General features: G+C 40.3%; 1 protein-coding gene across 2 annotated transcripts; it reads left to right on the top strand.

The window, feature by feature from the left end:
- The first annotated feature begins 5,042 nt into the window (after positions 1–5,042).
- Positions 5,043–15,705, top strand: LOC106090464 (uncharacterized). Of its 2 annotated transcripts, XM_013256647.2 has the most exons (5): positions 5,043–5,140; positions 10,653–12,477; positions 12,976–14,325; positions 14,430–14,731; positions 14,811–15,705. In XM_013256647.2, the coding sequence occupies exons 2-5, from the start codon at positions 10,654–10,656 to the stop codon at positions 15,412–15,414; spliced, it is 4,080 nt and encodes a 1,359-aa protein (XP_013112101.2). In that variant the 5' UTR covers positions 5,043–5,140; position 10,653; the 3' UTR covers positions 15,415–15,705. The 2 variants fall into 2 exon arrangements, with proteins under 2 accessions (XP_013112101.2, XP_013112103.1); XM_013256649.2 differs by lacking the exon at positions 12,976–14,325.
- Positions 15,706–17,786: the final 2,081 nt, after the last annotated feature.

Genomic DNA, 17,786 nt, shown 5'->3' with positions numbered 1-17,786 from the left:
CATTCCCAATTTAATAGGCACTGCACGCTTCGACGTCTCATGGAAACCTGAATTCGAAAAGAGAGGCGCAGACATTGACTACAACAACAAAATTTGTTTAAATTTATTGATGCATGATATGCTAAAACTTCCATAAATGAATCATCATTTTAGGCGGCATAAAAATAAAATAAAAATAAAAGAAACATCATGGCCTGGGAATTGTGGTCTAAATTTGGGAATACTTTTGAAACTCGTCTGCAAAATTTTGTTGATATTCAAGGTCATAATGAAAGTAGGTTAACGCCTTCATGAAAATTTATGATAAGAATATGTTAAGATCCTTGAAAAAATACGTTTAGGGAACATAAAACGAAAAGTGTGGTACTTTGAGTACAAAAACAGTAAAAAAGGGCTAGGTTCGGCCGGGCTGAATAATGTAAAACTATCACCATGAGGATACTGCCAAAAATTTATGCAAATAAACTATCGAGGACATATAGGTAATTTACGTACTAAATTTCAGCTAAATCAGGTAAAAATTTAAGCTTTTAGGTGCCGTAGAAGAATAATCATGAGATCGACTTATATTGGAGCTATGTAAATCAGTATTGGAAGATCTATCTATTGGAGCTTTGTCAAATTATAAACCTATTCGGGCCATATTTGGCTTGAATGTTAAAGACAATAGTAGATCCCATTGAGCAAAATTGCAGCTAAATCGGATAGGAAAAACGCCCTCTATTGGCTCAAGAAATAAAATCGGGAGATTGGTTTATATGGGAGCTATATGGGGTTCTGGACTGATTCAGACCATATTTGGCATGTTTTTTAGAGGTCATGTTACCAGCGACTGTGCCAAATTTCAGCCAAATCGGATAAAAATTACGTGCTTTAGAGGCTCAAGAAGTAAAGTCTGTTCCGATTCGAATCATACTTGGTACATCCATTAAATGTCATAGAAGACGTCATAAATGCTCAAGAAGTCAAATGGGGACACTCTTGGCATGTATGTTGGAGGTCATAGGAGAAGTGTATGTGCAAAATTTCAGTCAAGTCCGATGAGAATTATGTCCTATAGGGCCTCAAGAAGTAAAATCGGGAAATCGGTTCATATGGGAGCTATATTAGGTTTTAGACCGGTTCAGGTCATACTCAACATGTATGTATGGTTGAAGTAGGTTTAAGATCGAATCCTACTTGGTATATCCATTAAATGTCATAGAAGACGTTTAAGTACAAAATTTCAGCCAATTATGATAAGAATTGCGCTCCAATTCAGTAGAAGTCATTGTGCAAAATTTCAGCCAAATTGACCGGTATGGCCCACTTACAATCACAACCGTAAAGCGCCTAGCTTTAACTTCTTCGAAAGTTTGCGTGCTTTCCACAGACAAACGGACATGGCTAAATCGACTTCAAATGTCATGGCGATCAAGAATATACATTACAGTGTCACAAAAACAAAGAGTTTTTCTTTTTAAACCCATACTCTCTATTTTTTTTTCCTTTTGATCCCAGCAAGAACAAGTGAAGGCGTGCTAAGTTCGCCAGGGACGAATCATGGGAACCCACCACCATGGATTCTGCTAAAATATGGGAGCTATATCTGGTTATAGACCGAATCGGAACGTACTTGGCGCAGATGTTGAGCAGAACACTATATGCAAAATTTCAGCCAAATCGGATAAAATTGCGGCTTGTAAGGGCTCAAGAAGTCAAATCGGGAGATCGGTTTCTATGGAAGCTATATCAGGTTCTTGAACGATTTGGACCGTACTTATCACAGTTGTAGGAAGTTATTACAGAACACAACATGCAAAATTTCAGCCAAATCGGCTGAAGATTGCAGTTTTCAGGGGCTCAGGAAGTCAAATCGGGAGATCGGTTTATATGGGAGCTATATCAGGTTCTTGAACGATTTGGACCGTACTTATCACAGTTGTTGGAAGTGGGGAGCTATACTAGGTTCTTTACCGATTTGGACTATACTTGGCACCGTACTAGGCAGAGTTGTTGGAAGTCATAACAGTACACTATGTGCAAAATTTCAGCCAAATCGGACAAAAATTGCGTTTTTCAGGGGCTCAAGAAGTCAAATCGGGAGATCGGTTTATATGGGAGCTATATCCAAATTTTAACCGATATGGCCCATTTGCAATCCCCAACGACCTACATCAATATTAAGTATATGTGCAAAAAATCAAGCGGCTAGCTCTACGCGTTCGACCGCTATCGTAATTTAGACAGACGGACATGGCTTATTCGACTCAGAATGACGAGACGATCAAGAATAGATATACTTTATGGGGTCCTAGATCAATATTTCGAGGTGCTACAAACGGAATGACTAAATTAGTATACCCCCATCCTATGGTAGTGGGTACAAAAATATAAATATTATGGCGATCGGTTGACGATAACCCACGCCGCCAAGACGTCCAAAGTTCGAGGTAATGCTTTCTAAGGAATCCAGTTGAGTATTTAGGTCGTAGCATGAAATTGGTGAACTAAGTACACATTTATAAAAAATTTATTACAAAACCAAAAGCTGTACACTGCACTGCTGTGGCTGTGATAAAATGTGTAGTTCGACTCACAAGGGCGTAGTTACTAAAATTTACAACCGATTTGCACCAAATTTGGTATGAAGTGTCTTATTACTCATTTGGAAACGTCTGACAAATTTCATCAAAATCGGTTCAGATGTAGGTATGCGTTTCTCTATTTGCAAAAAAAAACTTCCGAGATCGGTTTATATTGGAGCCATATCAGGTTTTGGACCGATGTAGACTATACTTGGCATAGTTGTTGGAAGTTAAAACAAATCACATCATTCCAAGTTCCAGCCAAATCGGATAAGAAATGCACCCTCTAGAGGCTCAATAAACCAGGATCCAAGACTCGAGAAGTCAAGATGGGAACCACATCAGTTTATGAACCGATCTAGACCATAATCGACACAGTTGAAGTCATATCAAAAACAACTGTTATAAAATTTCAGCCAAAACGGATAAGAATTGCACCCTCTAGAGGCACAAGAAATCAAGATCGGTTTATATGGCAGCTACATCAAAACATGGACCGATATGGCCCATTTACCATCCCAACCTATCCTTACACTAATAGGAAGTACTTTTGCAAAATTCAAGAGCCTAGCTTTATTCCTTCGAAAGTTTACAAGCTTTTGACTGCCGGACGGATATGGCTCATAATATCGAGACGATCTAGAATATATATACAATAGATACTTTAAACCGATCAGCCAATTGGGATCAGAATTGGAAGATCGGAAGCTATATCGGAGGCCACTGTGGGGCAGAGGTTAACATGGCCGCCTGTGACGCCAAACGCCTGGGTTCAATCCCGGCGTGAACATCAAGAACAAATTTTCAGCGTTGGTTATCCCCTTACTAATGCTGGCTACATTTGTGAGGTATCCTGCCACGTGAAAACTTCTCTACTTAGTGGTGTCGCCTCGTTCGGCCTCGGCATAAAAAAGGAGGCCCCTTACCATTGAGCTTTAACAATAATTGGGCGGACTACACTCATTGATATAAGGGAATTCTCCTCTGTTCCTCAGTGGAATGTTCTTGGCAAATTTAGTATCAGTGTATCAGCTCATGGACCGATTCGGATCATAATTAGTACGTTTGTAGAAATCCATAACAAAACACCTCGTGCTTAGTTTTAGACAAGTCCTATAATAATTTCGCCCTTTAAGGACTCAAGACGTCAAGATCCGATATAGGTTTATATAGTAGCTCTACAAAAACAGGAACCGTTTTGGCCTATCTACAACCCAAAGCACGTAGCTTTATTCCTTCGATATTTAGCATGCTTTTCACAGACAGACAGATGGACGGACATGGCTTAGTACAATATCAAGACGATCTAGAATAATATATTTTTTTGGGTTTCAGAACACTATTAGTTTACCCCCATCCTATGGTAATAACAAGTGAAGGTCAATAACAAGTGAAGTGGCAAAAAAGTAAAAGAAAACGAAAAAGGGGAAAAAATATACCCTAACCCAAGGCCTACACTGTCAAAATGAGGTCAAATTACAAATTTGCCAATAAACATTCAATTAAGGAAATCGGTATTGTCCGTTGCAAGTTAAATAATAAGGGACAGTCCGAACGATATGCGATAGTGTAACGATGGTCTAGTACCTCACAAAAGTCGCTAGCATTAGGAGGGTATAACTGCAGCTGATTTTTTTTTTAATTTGTTATCGTCAGGAACACAGGCGTTAAGCGCAAAATGCGAATTTTTTTTTTAAATTGTAAATTTCTATGTAAATTTTAAAAAGTTTTTTTTATCAAATTTGAGGGCTCTCTGTCCCTTTTGCTTAGTTGGAGGACTTTTCCAACATCGAAAAGACAAAAAATCCAATAGAAAATAACTTCAATAACCTCAGGATACTTCAATATAAACTAGTTGTATGTACCAAATACTTCAACTACAAAAAAATGAAAATTTACAAGTTTCTATATTAATTTCGCATTTGAGGATTTCTTTCAATTTTTAAACGGTTTTTGCCTATTGGAGGACTTTCCTAACACCGAAATAGACTGAACAATCCAATAGAAAACACCTCATAACCTCAGGATACTTCAATGTAAACTAGTTCATGTACCAAACACTTCAACTACCAAAAAAACGTCCTCAATTTTTCTTAGAAATTCATGCGCATGCGCTACAACCGAAATAACAATTTCAACCACTTTATTCGCACACTAAACTTATGGCCAAAAACCATACTGACGTCACATGTGCTCACGACTCAATTATTGAGGTTCATCATAACTAAGAGCAGAGCTGCCAGTAAACATCAACCCCCAAAGTCACTAAGCTAAGCTCAGTTTTTAGCCAAGTTGTCGTTGACTGTATTCAGATTTTGGGAGATTTTCCAAAAGCCTAAATGGCAAAGCAGAGACACTCACTCAGTGGTATATTGGTGATCTTGCGCATAGAGCTGCAGATGGGGATTATTGTGGTTTAAAGTATAAAAAGAAGCGGGTCTGGCCCACAAAGCACAGTCAACGATAAGACAACAAACGAAGTAGATCGCAAGTAACAACGATCGAAGGATATTTACTTAAACTACTATTTGTTACATAAGGATTAAAACAAAAACAATAAACAAATACACAAAGTGAGTTTACCAACCAGCCAACCGACCGCATCCAATGAAAACAACAATCAGTGATATTTTGAAATGGAAAAAAAAAAGAAACAAGCCAAAAAAATCCGTAAAAAAAATAAAACGGTTATGAAATATAGACCTTGAATTGAAATTGACAAAAAACAACAAGGTGGAATGAACGAAATTGAAAGTGAATAAAAAGATACACTCTAAAAAGTAGTGAGAGAAACAACAAGACATACAATTCATATGGCAGTGTAAAAGAAAGAAAGACAAAAACTAAATAATTATACATTTCACGGTGAATGGATTTAATGTGGAATGTGCAAACAATTATAATGAAAATAATATACAGGGTGGCTGATGAAAGCCGCTACCAAAAAAAAATGTAATAACTTTTTTTCTATTTAATAATAATAATTTAATAATTAATTTAATTAATTAATTTATTAATTTAATTAATAATAATTTAATAATTAATTTAATAATTTAATTTAACATGAATAAAAGAAAAATGTATTCCATACACCGAAAAAAAAATGTAGCAATATTCATCATTGTAGCAATATTCATCAGCCACCCTGTAGAGCTTCCATTTTTTTATTACAAAATTGTTAACACAATTTTGAATAATTTTTGAAAAGCATTTTTTTTTTTTTTTCATCAAATGAAAGTTTTTCCCTTATGCATAGTGTGTAACTGAAATTGCATGGCTTGTAGAGGCAGGCTTGTGGAAAATTTATTTAAATGTTTCCTCTTTGGTTGCTTTAGATAATAAAGCTGTTGCCATATCCCGGTGTTATGAGCAAGGATATTGATACTGACAAAAAGTTATTCTCTATTGATTCTTAAAGTTTTGCAAGACCAAATACAATTAAGGAATTCAGTTTCAAAGAAACATCTCTTACATGTTCTTGTACCAAAAAATAGACAAGTAATAAAAACAAAATATAAAAGCTTGCACAATATTTAAAACTTTTTTCATAAATGGGTCCTGAATTTTAATGTTTCTTATCTTAAATTATGTTTTAAAAAACTTCTGTGGCAAGATTGAGGTTTTATTGATACTCTTTTTGATTAATCTTGTATCATTAAATGCAAATAACTCAATAAAATTATATATTTTCCAAAATCCGATGAAATGATTTCTGTGGCATGATTGAGGTTAGAAAAGCACCTTGAATGGTTAATGACGACCTTTTAAAATATCCTTTTACTTTAAATGCAAATATATCCACAGATCGAGATTTTATTGATGTTTAAGCTGACTATTTGTATTATAATTTCGTTTCTGAGACATACATATTCGACCGACATACCGATTCGACCGATCGAGGACAAGAGGCGGATTATGGGCAATACACTCTGACAGGATTTGCTAGCCATTTCTGATTGGGGTCGAAGGAATAGAGTAGATTTTTTGCACGGAAGACTTAATGCTGTTTGTTGTGACACAAACGATTCGCCGATCGATTACGATCGTCTCTATCTATCGACGGTATTAATGTCAAACAATCAGAAGCTCTTGATGTTCTGGGCATGAAGATACAGTGTGATGTCCTTTGGGCTAAACACATATTTGAAGTGTCGAGCAAGCATTCAAGTGTTTAGGCTTCCTTAAGAGGTGCAAGAACTACTTCACTTTCTGTGATCTTCTTAACTTAACAGCCGAATACAACTCACATGTATAGGCTGGGGTTATAAAATAACCCTTGGAGCTACTGCACCATGTCCAGAGGAGAGACCATAGGGTATCCAACTCTATTGCCTCGATCAACATCGTTGTAATGCGAGTTGCTTGGCGCTATATCTAAGGCCACCGTAGCGCAGAGGTTAGCATATTAGCCTATGATGCTGAACGCCTGGGTTCGTATCCTGGCAAGACCAGAAACAATTTTCAACGATGGTATTTCCTGGCAACATGTGTGAGTAAATCTTCCCTCCAAAGAGGTGTCTCACTACGGCACGCCATTCGCACTCCGCTGAAAAAGAAGGGCCCTTATCATTGTGCTTAAACTTGAATCGGACTGCACTCATTGATATGTGAGAAGTTTTCCCCTGTTCCTTAGTGGAATGTTTATGGGCAATATTTGCATTTGTATTTGCATATCCAAATATATTCCGATGTTGACCATACTCGGTACGAACGTCGAAGGGCTTAACACAACTCACTGTGCTAGATTTCAACTTTAATGAGCCTAAAATCTTAAATCAGGAGATCGGTATATATGGCAGCCACATCCAAATATAGACCGATCTTGTCAATCGGACGTCAAATGCGCCTATTATCGGTCCAATACCTCATATTGGGAGATCGGTCTCTGGGCAATTATATCCAAATAAAGACAGACCTTTCCCATACTCGGTACGACTCTCAAAGGGTCTAACGTAACTCATTGTGCTTAATTTCAGCAAAATCGGTTAATAAAGTAAATTTTTAGGTGTCTAAAACCTTAAATCGGGAGTTCGGTATACATGGCAGCTACATCAAATTCTGAACCGATCTGAGCCAAATTAAACAAGGATGTCGAGATGCCACAACCACAAATGTCCCAAATTTCAGCGAAATGGGATATTAAAGGTGGCCTTAATGTGACTAAGACCTTAAATCGGCAGATCGGTCTATATGGGGGCTACATAAAGATATAGTTCGATATTGACCATCTTCGTACTTTACCGAACTATGGACGAAAAAAAAGCGTTTGTGCAAAATTTCAGCTCAATGTCTCTATTTTTTAACACTGTAGCAACAAACATGGCACGATCGTCTTAGAGTTTTACAACGATCAAAAATGTGTATACTTTATAGGGTCGTTAATGGATGTTACGATGTGTTGCAAAAATGAATATACCCCCATCCTTCGATGGTGGGTATAAAAATGTGTTCCCCAGGGACATTTGGTGCATACTGAGAGATCCTAAAAGAACTCCACTTAGTGGGAGGTCATAAAAGAACATCACTTACTAGGTTAGGTTAGAACGGTAGTAAATTTTCTCAACACACACTTGGACAATTTTAATCCATTGTCCATGTGTGTACTTCTGGCAGCAGAATATTAGAAATTGGCATATCATTCAATACAAAACTCCCCATTTGATTGCTGATCCAACAGGAAATTCGTTTTCGATTCGACTTTGCAGAAATTTCAAGAGAATTAGCCCAAATTTTTGCCTATGGCTAAAACTGAACACATCTCCAAACTTCCTTCTGATATCTGCTGAATTACTTTTTAAAGTCCCGACTTATTCGTCTTTCTATATTTTTGTTTAATTAAGATTATGATTTAAATATATAACTTTAAATGCAAATATATCCATCTTCACCAAGACATGAGTTGGATTAATATCCTCTTGTAATCGAAGAGTTAACTTTAAATGCAAATATATCCTCAGTTTGTCAGGCAAAGGTGCCTGGTTTTAAATTCCTATTATTTTTGGACCATTTTATACACTTTATCATTTCTTGAGCATTATTTTCCTAGAAAAGATAAAATTTATATTCGTGAAATTAAAATTCAGCAAGTAGCTTTTACTGCTTTTATAATTCAAGATTAGCCCTTGACTTTTAAACTTGATACCAATAATGGACTTGAAATGATTTTAAATGCAAATATATTGCTGATTAGAAGAGATATCTTTTTATTTTTTTCTTTTAATCATAACTTTGAGTTGTATTTTAAAAAGTTCTTTAAAATTATACCAAGGAAGCCTCTATTGAGTCGAATTAATATTTCATTTTGAGAAAATTTTATTTCCCTGCGTCATACGCCAATACCAAGCGATGCATAAACATATATTGCGCCTTAAAAAAGAAAGTGTTCTTGGTAAACTATGTCAAAATAGTTCAGTTAGTCAGTGTTATTGCGTAGGTTTTCCCATTGCTTTGGAGGCCAGTCATTAACCTTTAGAGATGACCACCATCATTGTGTATAGCCCAAAGAGGAGATAGATTGAAATGAAAATTCCCCACAACATTACCATCCTTTCATATCGTGCGAAATACCCAGTCGCTGGTAAACAAATGCTAATTTAGTGGAAAACAAAATATTTTCCCTCAGCCAATGGCCGGCAAAGGAAATTTGCATAAAATGCAACACTGCAAGGAAACAATAACAGAAAGCTTGAATACATAATAAGTATCAGCACTTCCATGCAACAGACAATACACACTATATTACAGCTAAGTAGACTACAATGAGCGTTTGTCTGGCTATAAGAGCAACATCCGGTTTTGCGTAGTAACATCATAGTAATATGTAATACGAAAAAACCGTTACAATAGCTTCGTGCTTACTTTCGATGATCATAAGCCGCCAAAATCAACGACTTTAACAATATGCTGCGCTTTTTGCATAACATTTTGCGCTCTAGAAAAAGAGCAAACGCTTTAAAATCATCATCGTCAGCCCCCGCATATATGATGGCATGCTATTGGTAGTATTATGTCATGAATACACAACGCTTGACTTTGCTTTGTGAAGAGAGGGGAAGGAAAGAGGGCCACAGCCCAAAAGTCATAGGGCGTAAAAAGGAAACCATCGACTTCCTCTTTCCAACGTATGCCCAGTCTTTTCCCAAAGCCCAAGCCAAAGAAATTGCAAAGGTTTCAAACAGCTTGACAGCTGTCACAGTTTAACTAAGGCCAACTTCGCATGGAGCAGCTTTAAATTTAAGCCTCACTTTGCCTAGGTCTTGAGTAAATGAAAACAAATATTGCAAAATAGTTTCAAATAAACAGACAAACAACCAAAAGAGCGGAAGATAGGAGCGGTAGGAAAATAAAACTACAAAATAAAAAAAATTAAATTAACTACCAAAATTACTTCATAAAACGTTGTTATGGGTCGGGATGCTTGAGCCAAGTTTATCTCTATCTGACAAGGCAACAACAATATCTTACTCAACCATCAGGCCTGTATAACCAGCCAGCCATTCCGAGGTATGACTCGTTTCTTGTTGTGTTTACACTTTATAAGCCACATCATGACTTGTACATTGCCGGCTTTAAGCTAATGACCTTAAAACGAAAGTAAAAGTAATAAAATTAGCTGGGCTGCACGCCGGCGCACCGCATCACTGCGGGCACGGCATATTTTCTTGGACTGCAGCCAAGTAGTAAGTTATGGGTGAATGAGTCAATCTTTGAAATCTGCTGCAGAAACCGGTCTGCAGTGAAGGAACACCACCGCCACCGCCATAGTCAGCTGTTAATGAGCGTTTATTATCATGTATAGCGCTCGGTCTGTTTGGAAATGTTATTGTTGTTGTTGTTGCATGGCAAGACCAAAAGTAGCACAATGACCACTTAAGTGCTAGGGATTGAGGCCAAATGTATGTATGTTTGTGTTTCGTTGTGCGGAGGTGTCTTCAAAACTATGGACATGAGTGAGGGACAAACAAATCATCATCAGCGATTACTTAATATTCATAACGATCATTTATCAACCCATAAGCATTTGGAATATTTTTTGAAGGTTAACAATAATTTCTTCTTTTTTTTGTATTCCTCCCTCATTTACAGCATGAGAGTAACGTTGCAGAGGGCCCTTTTGGCCTCGGTTTTAATGGCCGTTGCCATGTGCAGCACAACAAAGGCTGAAGATGCCTCAGCATGGTCAGGCAGCTGGTCCATGCCTGACGTTAAGGATTCTATGCTAACCCGCCGCTCAGCTGAGGCTGAAGTCAAACCTGAAGAGCAAGGACAAGGCCGCAACTATGATGTCCATGAGCCCATCTATAGCAATGACACCGAAGTCAATCAGCTGATCGACCAAATTCTTAGCTCCCGTCGTGAGGGTAGAATTTTGAATGATTTTGATCAGGTTTATGCTGATGGCAATGTTGATCAGGCTTTGATGCAAGGCAATGATATGCAGGCCCGCAACTTGGTGCGTGATAAGCTGTGTCAATTGGGTCTTATGAGCTGTGAGGCCGAGGGCAAGCGCCAATACTATTCCTCCATCTACGCTCAAGGTCCCCCGCCCAATAAATATGGTGGTGGTCCCTATGGTCCTGCCAAACCCATGCCTCCTCCTGGATTCTACAATGGCCGCCCCCCCATGGGTCCTCCTCCTCCTTCGTCCATCAATTCATTTGGTCCACCACGCAAAGTAGGCTATGAATCTTCTTACAAGCCTGCTGGATACAGACCCACTGGCCCTGTGGGCTCCTATAATGGGCCCTATTTGGAAACTCCTCCTCCCTCGGCCATTGATGGTTCTGGCATGACCACATTCAATAAGCCACCACCTGGAGCTATTATCTATGGCAGCAAACCCCCAGGTCCAGTCTATACTGGTGGCTCCAGCAATGTTCCTCCTCCCTATGCTTTTGAGAATCCTGAAAAAATCCATGCTGCTGGCTCACAACAAACCAACTTCTATAGCCATCAATCCGCTTCTGCCTCTGCCTCTCAGTCATCAAGCACCAAAGTGGTCGTAGCGGGTGCCCCAGTAGCAAATGCTGGTTTGCAACAACATGTCCATCATCACTTCCATCATGTGGATGGAGCAGATTCGGCTAAAGTTCCCAGTGTGCCGGTGCCCTTGGGAACTGGTCAAACCATCAACACTGACTTCTCGGCTTTGGCACAATCCTCGACAGCCTTTACACCCCAGGGATCTCAAGGACTGTATGCCCAAGGACAAGGATCTTATAGTGCCGGTTTCAATGCTGCATCCCAAGGAGGTTTAATTTCACAAGGATCCAATGGCTTCAAGCCCAATGTAGGAGGAGATTTGTACAAGCCTGCCGTTGGTGGTTTAAGCTCTTATGGCAATGGTGGTTCCTCCGCAACTTATGGCTCTTCCGGTTTTGGTTCGGCCTCAAACTTTGGTTCTGCTTCAAATTATGGCTCTGCTTCCAGCTTTGGCTCCTCCGGTACTGCAGGCCCCAGCTATCACAGCCAAAATCCCGATTACTACAAAAAGGAATTGCACAATATTGGCGGCATCCAAGCATCCTCTTCCAGCAATTTCAACAGCTTGACCTCAGGTTATGGCAATGAACAATCTTTGTATGGCGGTGGCTATGATACTTCGCGCAATCAATTTGTCGACTGCCAATGTGTACCCTTCAACCAATGCCCCGCTGCCGATCGTATTGGACGCAAAGAGGATTTGATTTTGCCCATTGACCCTCGTAACTTGGGTAAGGACATTGAAGCCTTGAGTGATGAGGCTGCTGCCAACATAACCATCAATGCCAATCCTGAGAAGAAGGAGGAGCAAACATCCGCTGACTTGAAGGACGATGATAAGGCAACACGCAGCAAACGTGAGGCAGCCAAGGCTGAGGATAAACAGGATGATGATGGTGCCGCCGACTTGCCTTTGGATGCTGAAGGGGTAAGTTTTACAAAAATTCTTCTAATATCGTTCTTAACCTGCCTGGAGGAAAGCTCAAATGTTAATTCCCGAACTAAAGCCTTTTAACCCTGTTTTAATACCTGATCCTGACGTTTCTGTAATGCTGCACACTACGCTGCCCCAACGTAAACTATTTTTCAGTGTATCTGTACATGTTGCCGGAGTTAAGCACTCTCTGGGTTATTGCCTTGCCTTCTCTTGAGATATTTGTGTGTGAGCCATGTCAAGGATGTCGTGCGTGCGTTAAGTTTATGTGCGGTGGCGTAGCAGGTGCCTTATGTAACTAATACCAACTAAACCATCAGCATCATTAGGCTAACCGCACTATTACACCCACGAGTTTGTACAGCTCCATCAAGCACACACGCCTCCTAATGAAGCATGACCCTACATGGCCCCATGCCCAGTTAACTGTTTGCCTCAATCCAAGATTTTTATCCCTAAAAGCCTACCATCCCACTTTTCTACTATTCTTAGCGAATTTTCGACAGCCCCACCGCAATACATGCCATTGAATTGGTGAAACGCAAAGTCTTGCCCACCTTTGGAGTATCATTTGGTCTCCCCTATCCCAATTACCCTGGGGGCTATCCACCCAATATTTTGGGTGATCATTATCCTGCCCAAAATCCGTATTTCGGCGCAATTGGACCCAATGGTCTAAATCTGGGCTTGATCAATGTCAACCCCTTGGCTTCGGTGCAAGTACAGAAAACCGAGTTTGGCGACAAAGTGATTAAGCCTTTGGTTAATCTTCATGTTACTCCCAATGCGCATATTTTCGAAAAATTCGGTAGTCTCTTTAAGGGTCAGGAGACTGTGGTGGAAAATCATCACTATCATCATCATGATCACTATACAGGTTTTGAACACCATGGCCACCATGAACATCATCCCGTCATAGTTAGCAGTCCGGGGCCTGTACATCATTATTCCTCTCCCCCCACGGGAGGGGGAGAGCATTTTCACCACTTGGAGGACATAGTGACAGCACCAGGGCCTATACATCATTACCCATCACCGCCAACGGGTCACAAGCATTACGAAGTGGAAATGTATCCCAGCAAACCTATCTTTGAGTACCATAGTGGTGCTCAGGTGGTACCACCAATTGAACATCCTGTACCAAGTCCTTTGGATCATAATCATCTGGATGAGCATAGTGATCAGCATTATGAGGAACATCATGCTAGCCATGAGTCTTTTGCCAGTCACTCATTGTCGTCTTCATATCCTGAAGTCTCAAACTTGGAGAGTCTTACCAACTCATATCCACCCAGTGGCGGAAGTCACTCTGCTGCGTATCCTCCTAGCGGCGGAAGTCACTCTACCTCATATCCACCCAGTGGCGGTGCAGGTGCTGGTTTTGGCAGTAACTCATATGCAACTAGCGGCGGAAGTACTTTTGGAAGTCACTCTTCCTCTTATCCCCCAAGTGGAGGTGCTACAGCCATTCCCTCATATCCGCCCAGTGGTTCTGGCTCTGGCTTTGGTGCGCCTAATCCCCCTTACCCTACAGTTAACCAATTCCAGGGTTATGCTACTGGTTATGGTGCCACAGCAGCAGGGGGCATTGGCAACATCTATGATCGTAGCTACAGTGGCAATCAAACGCTGATCTTTACGGACTCTCATCGTAATCGCAAAGGCAAAACCTTACAATACCTGCAAAATACCCATAACATACCCACACAAGCTCCGGGAGCTGCAGAGGGAAGCGCTTATGTCTCATTTCCCAGGGATCGTAAAAGGCGCAGCGTAGAGTATCACGAGCCTAATGCTGAAGAGCATGGTAGTGTTATAGCAGAAACGGTAAAACTGGAACAGGTATTAAAAAGCAGAGCAGGCTCCAAACGCAGGATGGGTCGTAGGAAAAATTTCGTAATTTTTAAAATTTTTTAAATTTAATTTTCCACCTCTTTTTCGTATAGCGCGCTTACTATGGTAACCGTCCCGTTGAGAAGACCTGCCGTGTTAATGAAGTTTGCTGCCGTCGCCCCCTGCGTCCTCCCCAACCACCACCACAACAATTTGGTCGTTGTGGCGTACGCAATGCTGCCGGTATCACAGGACGCATTAAGAATCCAGTTTATGTCGATGGCGACAGTGAATTCGGTGAATACCCCTGGCATGTGGCCATTTTGAAGAAGGATCCCAAAGAGTCCATTTATGCCTGTGGTGCTACACTTATAGATGCTCAACATGTTATTACAGCAGCTCATTGCATTAAAGCGTAAGTTTGCTTTTTAAATTGCCCCCCGCCCCCAATCACAAATTGAGAAAATTCCCCTTTTCTTCTCTAAATCCAACAGGCAAAATGGCTTCGATTTAAGAGCTCGCTTGGGTGAATGGGATGTCAATCATGATGTGGAATTCTTCCCCTACATCGAACGTGATGTTGTCTCCGTGCACATACATCCCGAGTACTATGCCGGCACCTTGGACAATGACTTGGCTGTCTTGAAATTGGACCATCCCGTTGACTTCACCAAGAATCCCCACATTAGCCCCGCCTGCTTGCCTGATAAATTCTCTGACTTCACTGGCGCCCGTTGCTGGACCACGGGCTGGGGCAAAGACGCCTTCGGTGAACATGGCAAATACCAAAACATTCTCAAGGAGGTCGATGTGCCCATTTTGTCCCATCACCAGTGTGAAAGCCAATTGCGTCAAACTCGCCTTGGCTATGGCTACAAATTGAATCCTGGCTTCTTGTGTGCCGGCGGTGAGGAGGGCAAGGATGCCTGCAAAGGTGATGGCGGTGGCCCCTTGGTTTGCGAACGTCAAGGTGCTTGGCATGTGGCCGGTGTGGTTTCCTGGGGTATTGGCTGTGGTCAGGTGAATGTTCCTGGCGTCTATGTTAAGGTTTCCCACTACTTGGACTGGATCCGTCAAATCACCCAGTACTACAAATGATCACGGCTCACCTCCCCCAAATCCCATCGAAGGTGTTGTCACTCACGTGACATATTCGAATTTCATTTTTAAATCGCCATGTAATACGACTTTTGTAATATGAGCTAATTAATTTATTTTGTTAGTGTTGTAAGCGTAATCGTGCTCTAAGCTTTATGTATTTATTGTTTATTGTTTTCTATACTGCTTGTTTTTTTGTTTTTATGTTAAATTTCCCAACTGAGATTGTTGCGTGAAAACGCCCGTAAGAAGTTAATCACGAAACATTCCTAAATTATTTTTTAATGATATTTTTTATACCATAATTAATTTATTTTTTGTAATGAAATGTATTGTTTAGAAAAATAAATTATTTTAAATTATATGAAAAAAAGGATCTCCTTTACTGGTTCAACATAGCCTATATGAATTCCATTCCATTCTTTTAAACAAAAGCGATGTGGATGAGTACAAGTAAAATAGTGCTATATTCGGCCTGACCGAATCTTGGGAACCTACAACCATGACACGGTGGGGTATTTGATATTCAAAATGGCACTAAATTGATTTTTAAAATTTCCGATACAGTAATAGACAAAATTTCATTACGATATACGATCCCTAGGCTAGCGCCAAAATGAAACTCTTTCAAATTTTCTTTGAAAAGTGATCAAAACGAAAGATTTCCTAAACTAAATTAAACAAGTAAAAAGGCGTAAAGTTCGGCCGGGCCGAACTTTTGATATCCACCACCTCGGGTATATACGTAAACCACCTGTCGAAGAGCCTAACGTAACTCACTGTCTCAAATTTCTGCGAAGTCGGACAATAAATGCGCCTTTTATGGGCGCAAATCCTTAAATCGAGAGATTGGTCTATATGACAGCTATATCCAAATCTGGACCGATCTGATCCAAATTGAAGAAGAATGTCGATGGGCCCAACACATCCCACTGTCCCAAATTTTGGCAAAATCGGACAAAAAATGCGCCTTTTTTTTGCCCCATAACCTTAAATCGAGAGATCGGTCTATATGGCAACTATATTCACATCTGGGCCGATCTGTGCCATGTTGCAGAAGTATGTCGAGAGGCTTAACTTGACTCACTGTCGCAAATTTCGGCGACATCTGACAATAAATGCGCCTTTTATGGGGCCAATGCCTTAAATCGAGAGATCGGTCTATATGGCAGCTATATCCAAATCTGGACCGATCTATGCCATGTTGCAGAAGTATGGCGAGGGGCTTAACCTAACTCACTCTCCCAAATTTCGGCGACATCGGACAATAAATGCGCCTTTTATGAACCCAAAGCCTTAAATCGAGAGTTCGATCTATATGGCAGCTATATCCAAATCTGGACCAATCTGGGCCAAATTGAAAAAGGTTGTCGAAAGGCCCAACATAACTCACTGTCCCAAATTTCGGCGATATCGGACAATAAATGTGCCTTTTATGGGCCCAATGCCTTAAATCGAGAGATCGGTCTATATGACAGCTATATCCAAATCTGGACCGATCTGTGCCATGTTGCAGAAGTATGTCGAGGGGCTTAACTTGACTCACTGTCGCAAATTTCGGCGACATCTGAGAATAAATGCGCCTTTTATGGGCCCAATGCCTTAAATCGAGAGATCGGTCTATATGGCAGCTATATCCAAATCTGAACCGATCTATGCCATGTTAATGAAGTATGGCGAGGGGCTTCACTTGACTCACTGTCGCAAATTTCGGCGACATCCGACAATAAAAGCTCCCCTTATGAGCCCAAAGCACTAACTCGGGAGATTGGTCTATATGGCAGCTATATCCAAATCTGAACCGATCTAGACCAAATTGAAGAAAGATGTCGAGTGGCCTAACACAACTTACTATCCCAAATTTCAGCAAAATCGGCTAATAAATATGGCTTTTATGGGCCCAAAACCCTAAATCGGCGGATCGGTCTATATGACAGCTATATCCAAATCTGGACCGATCTGGGCTAAATTGAAGAAGGATGTAAAAGGGCCTAACACAACTCGCTGATCCAAGTTTCAGCAAAAACGAATAATAAATGTTGCTTTTATGGGCCCAAGATCCTAAATCGGCGGATGGGTCTATACGGCGGCTATATCAAAATATTGTCCGATATAGCGCACCTTCAAACTTAACCTGCCTATGGACAAAACAAGAATCTTTGCAACATTTCAGCTCAATATCTCGATTTTTAAAGACTGTAGCGTGATTTCAACAGACGGACGGTCATATCGAAATCGTCTTAGATTTTTACGGGGATCAAGAATATATATATACTTTATAGGGTCGGAAATGGATATTTCGATGTGTTGCAAACGGAATTACAAAATGAATATACCCCCCATTCTTCGGTGGTGGGTATAAAAATAGTCTA

This window comes from Stomoxys calcitrans, chromosome 1, assembly GCF_963082655.1.
Source record: "Stomoxys calcitrans chromosome 1, idStoCalc2.1, whole genome shotgun sequence".
NCBI lineage: Eukaryota > Metazoa > Arthropoda > Insecta > Diptera > Muscidae > Stomoxys > Stomoxys calcitrans.
Note: the sequence above shows the minus strand (reverse complement) of the source record. Positions and strands in the feature narration are given on the sequence as shown.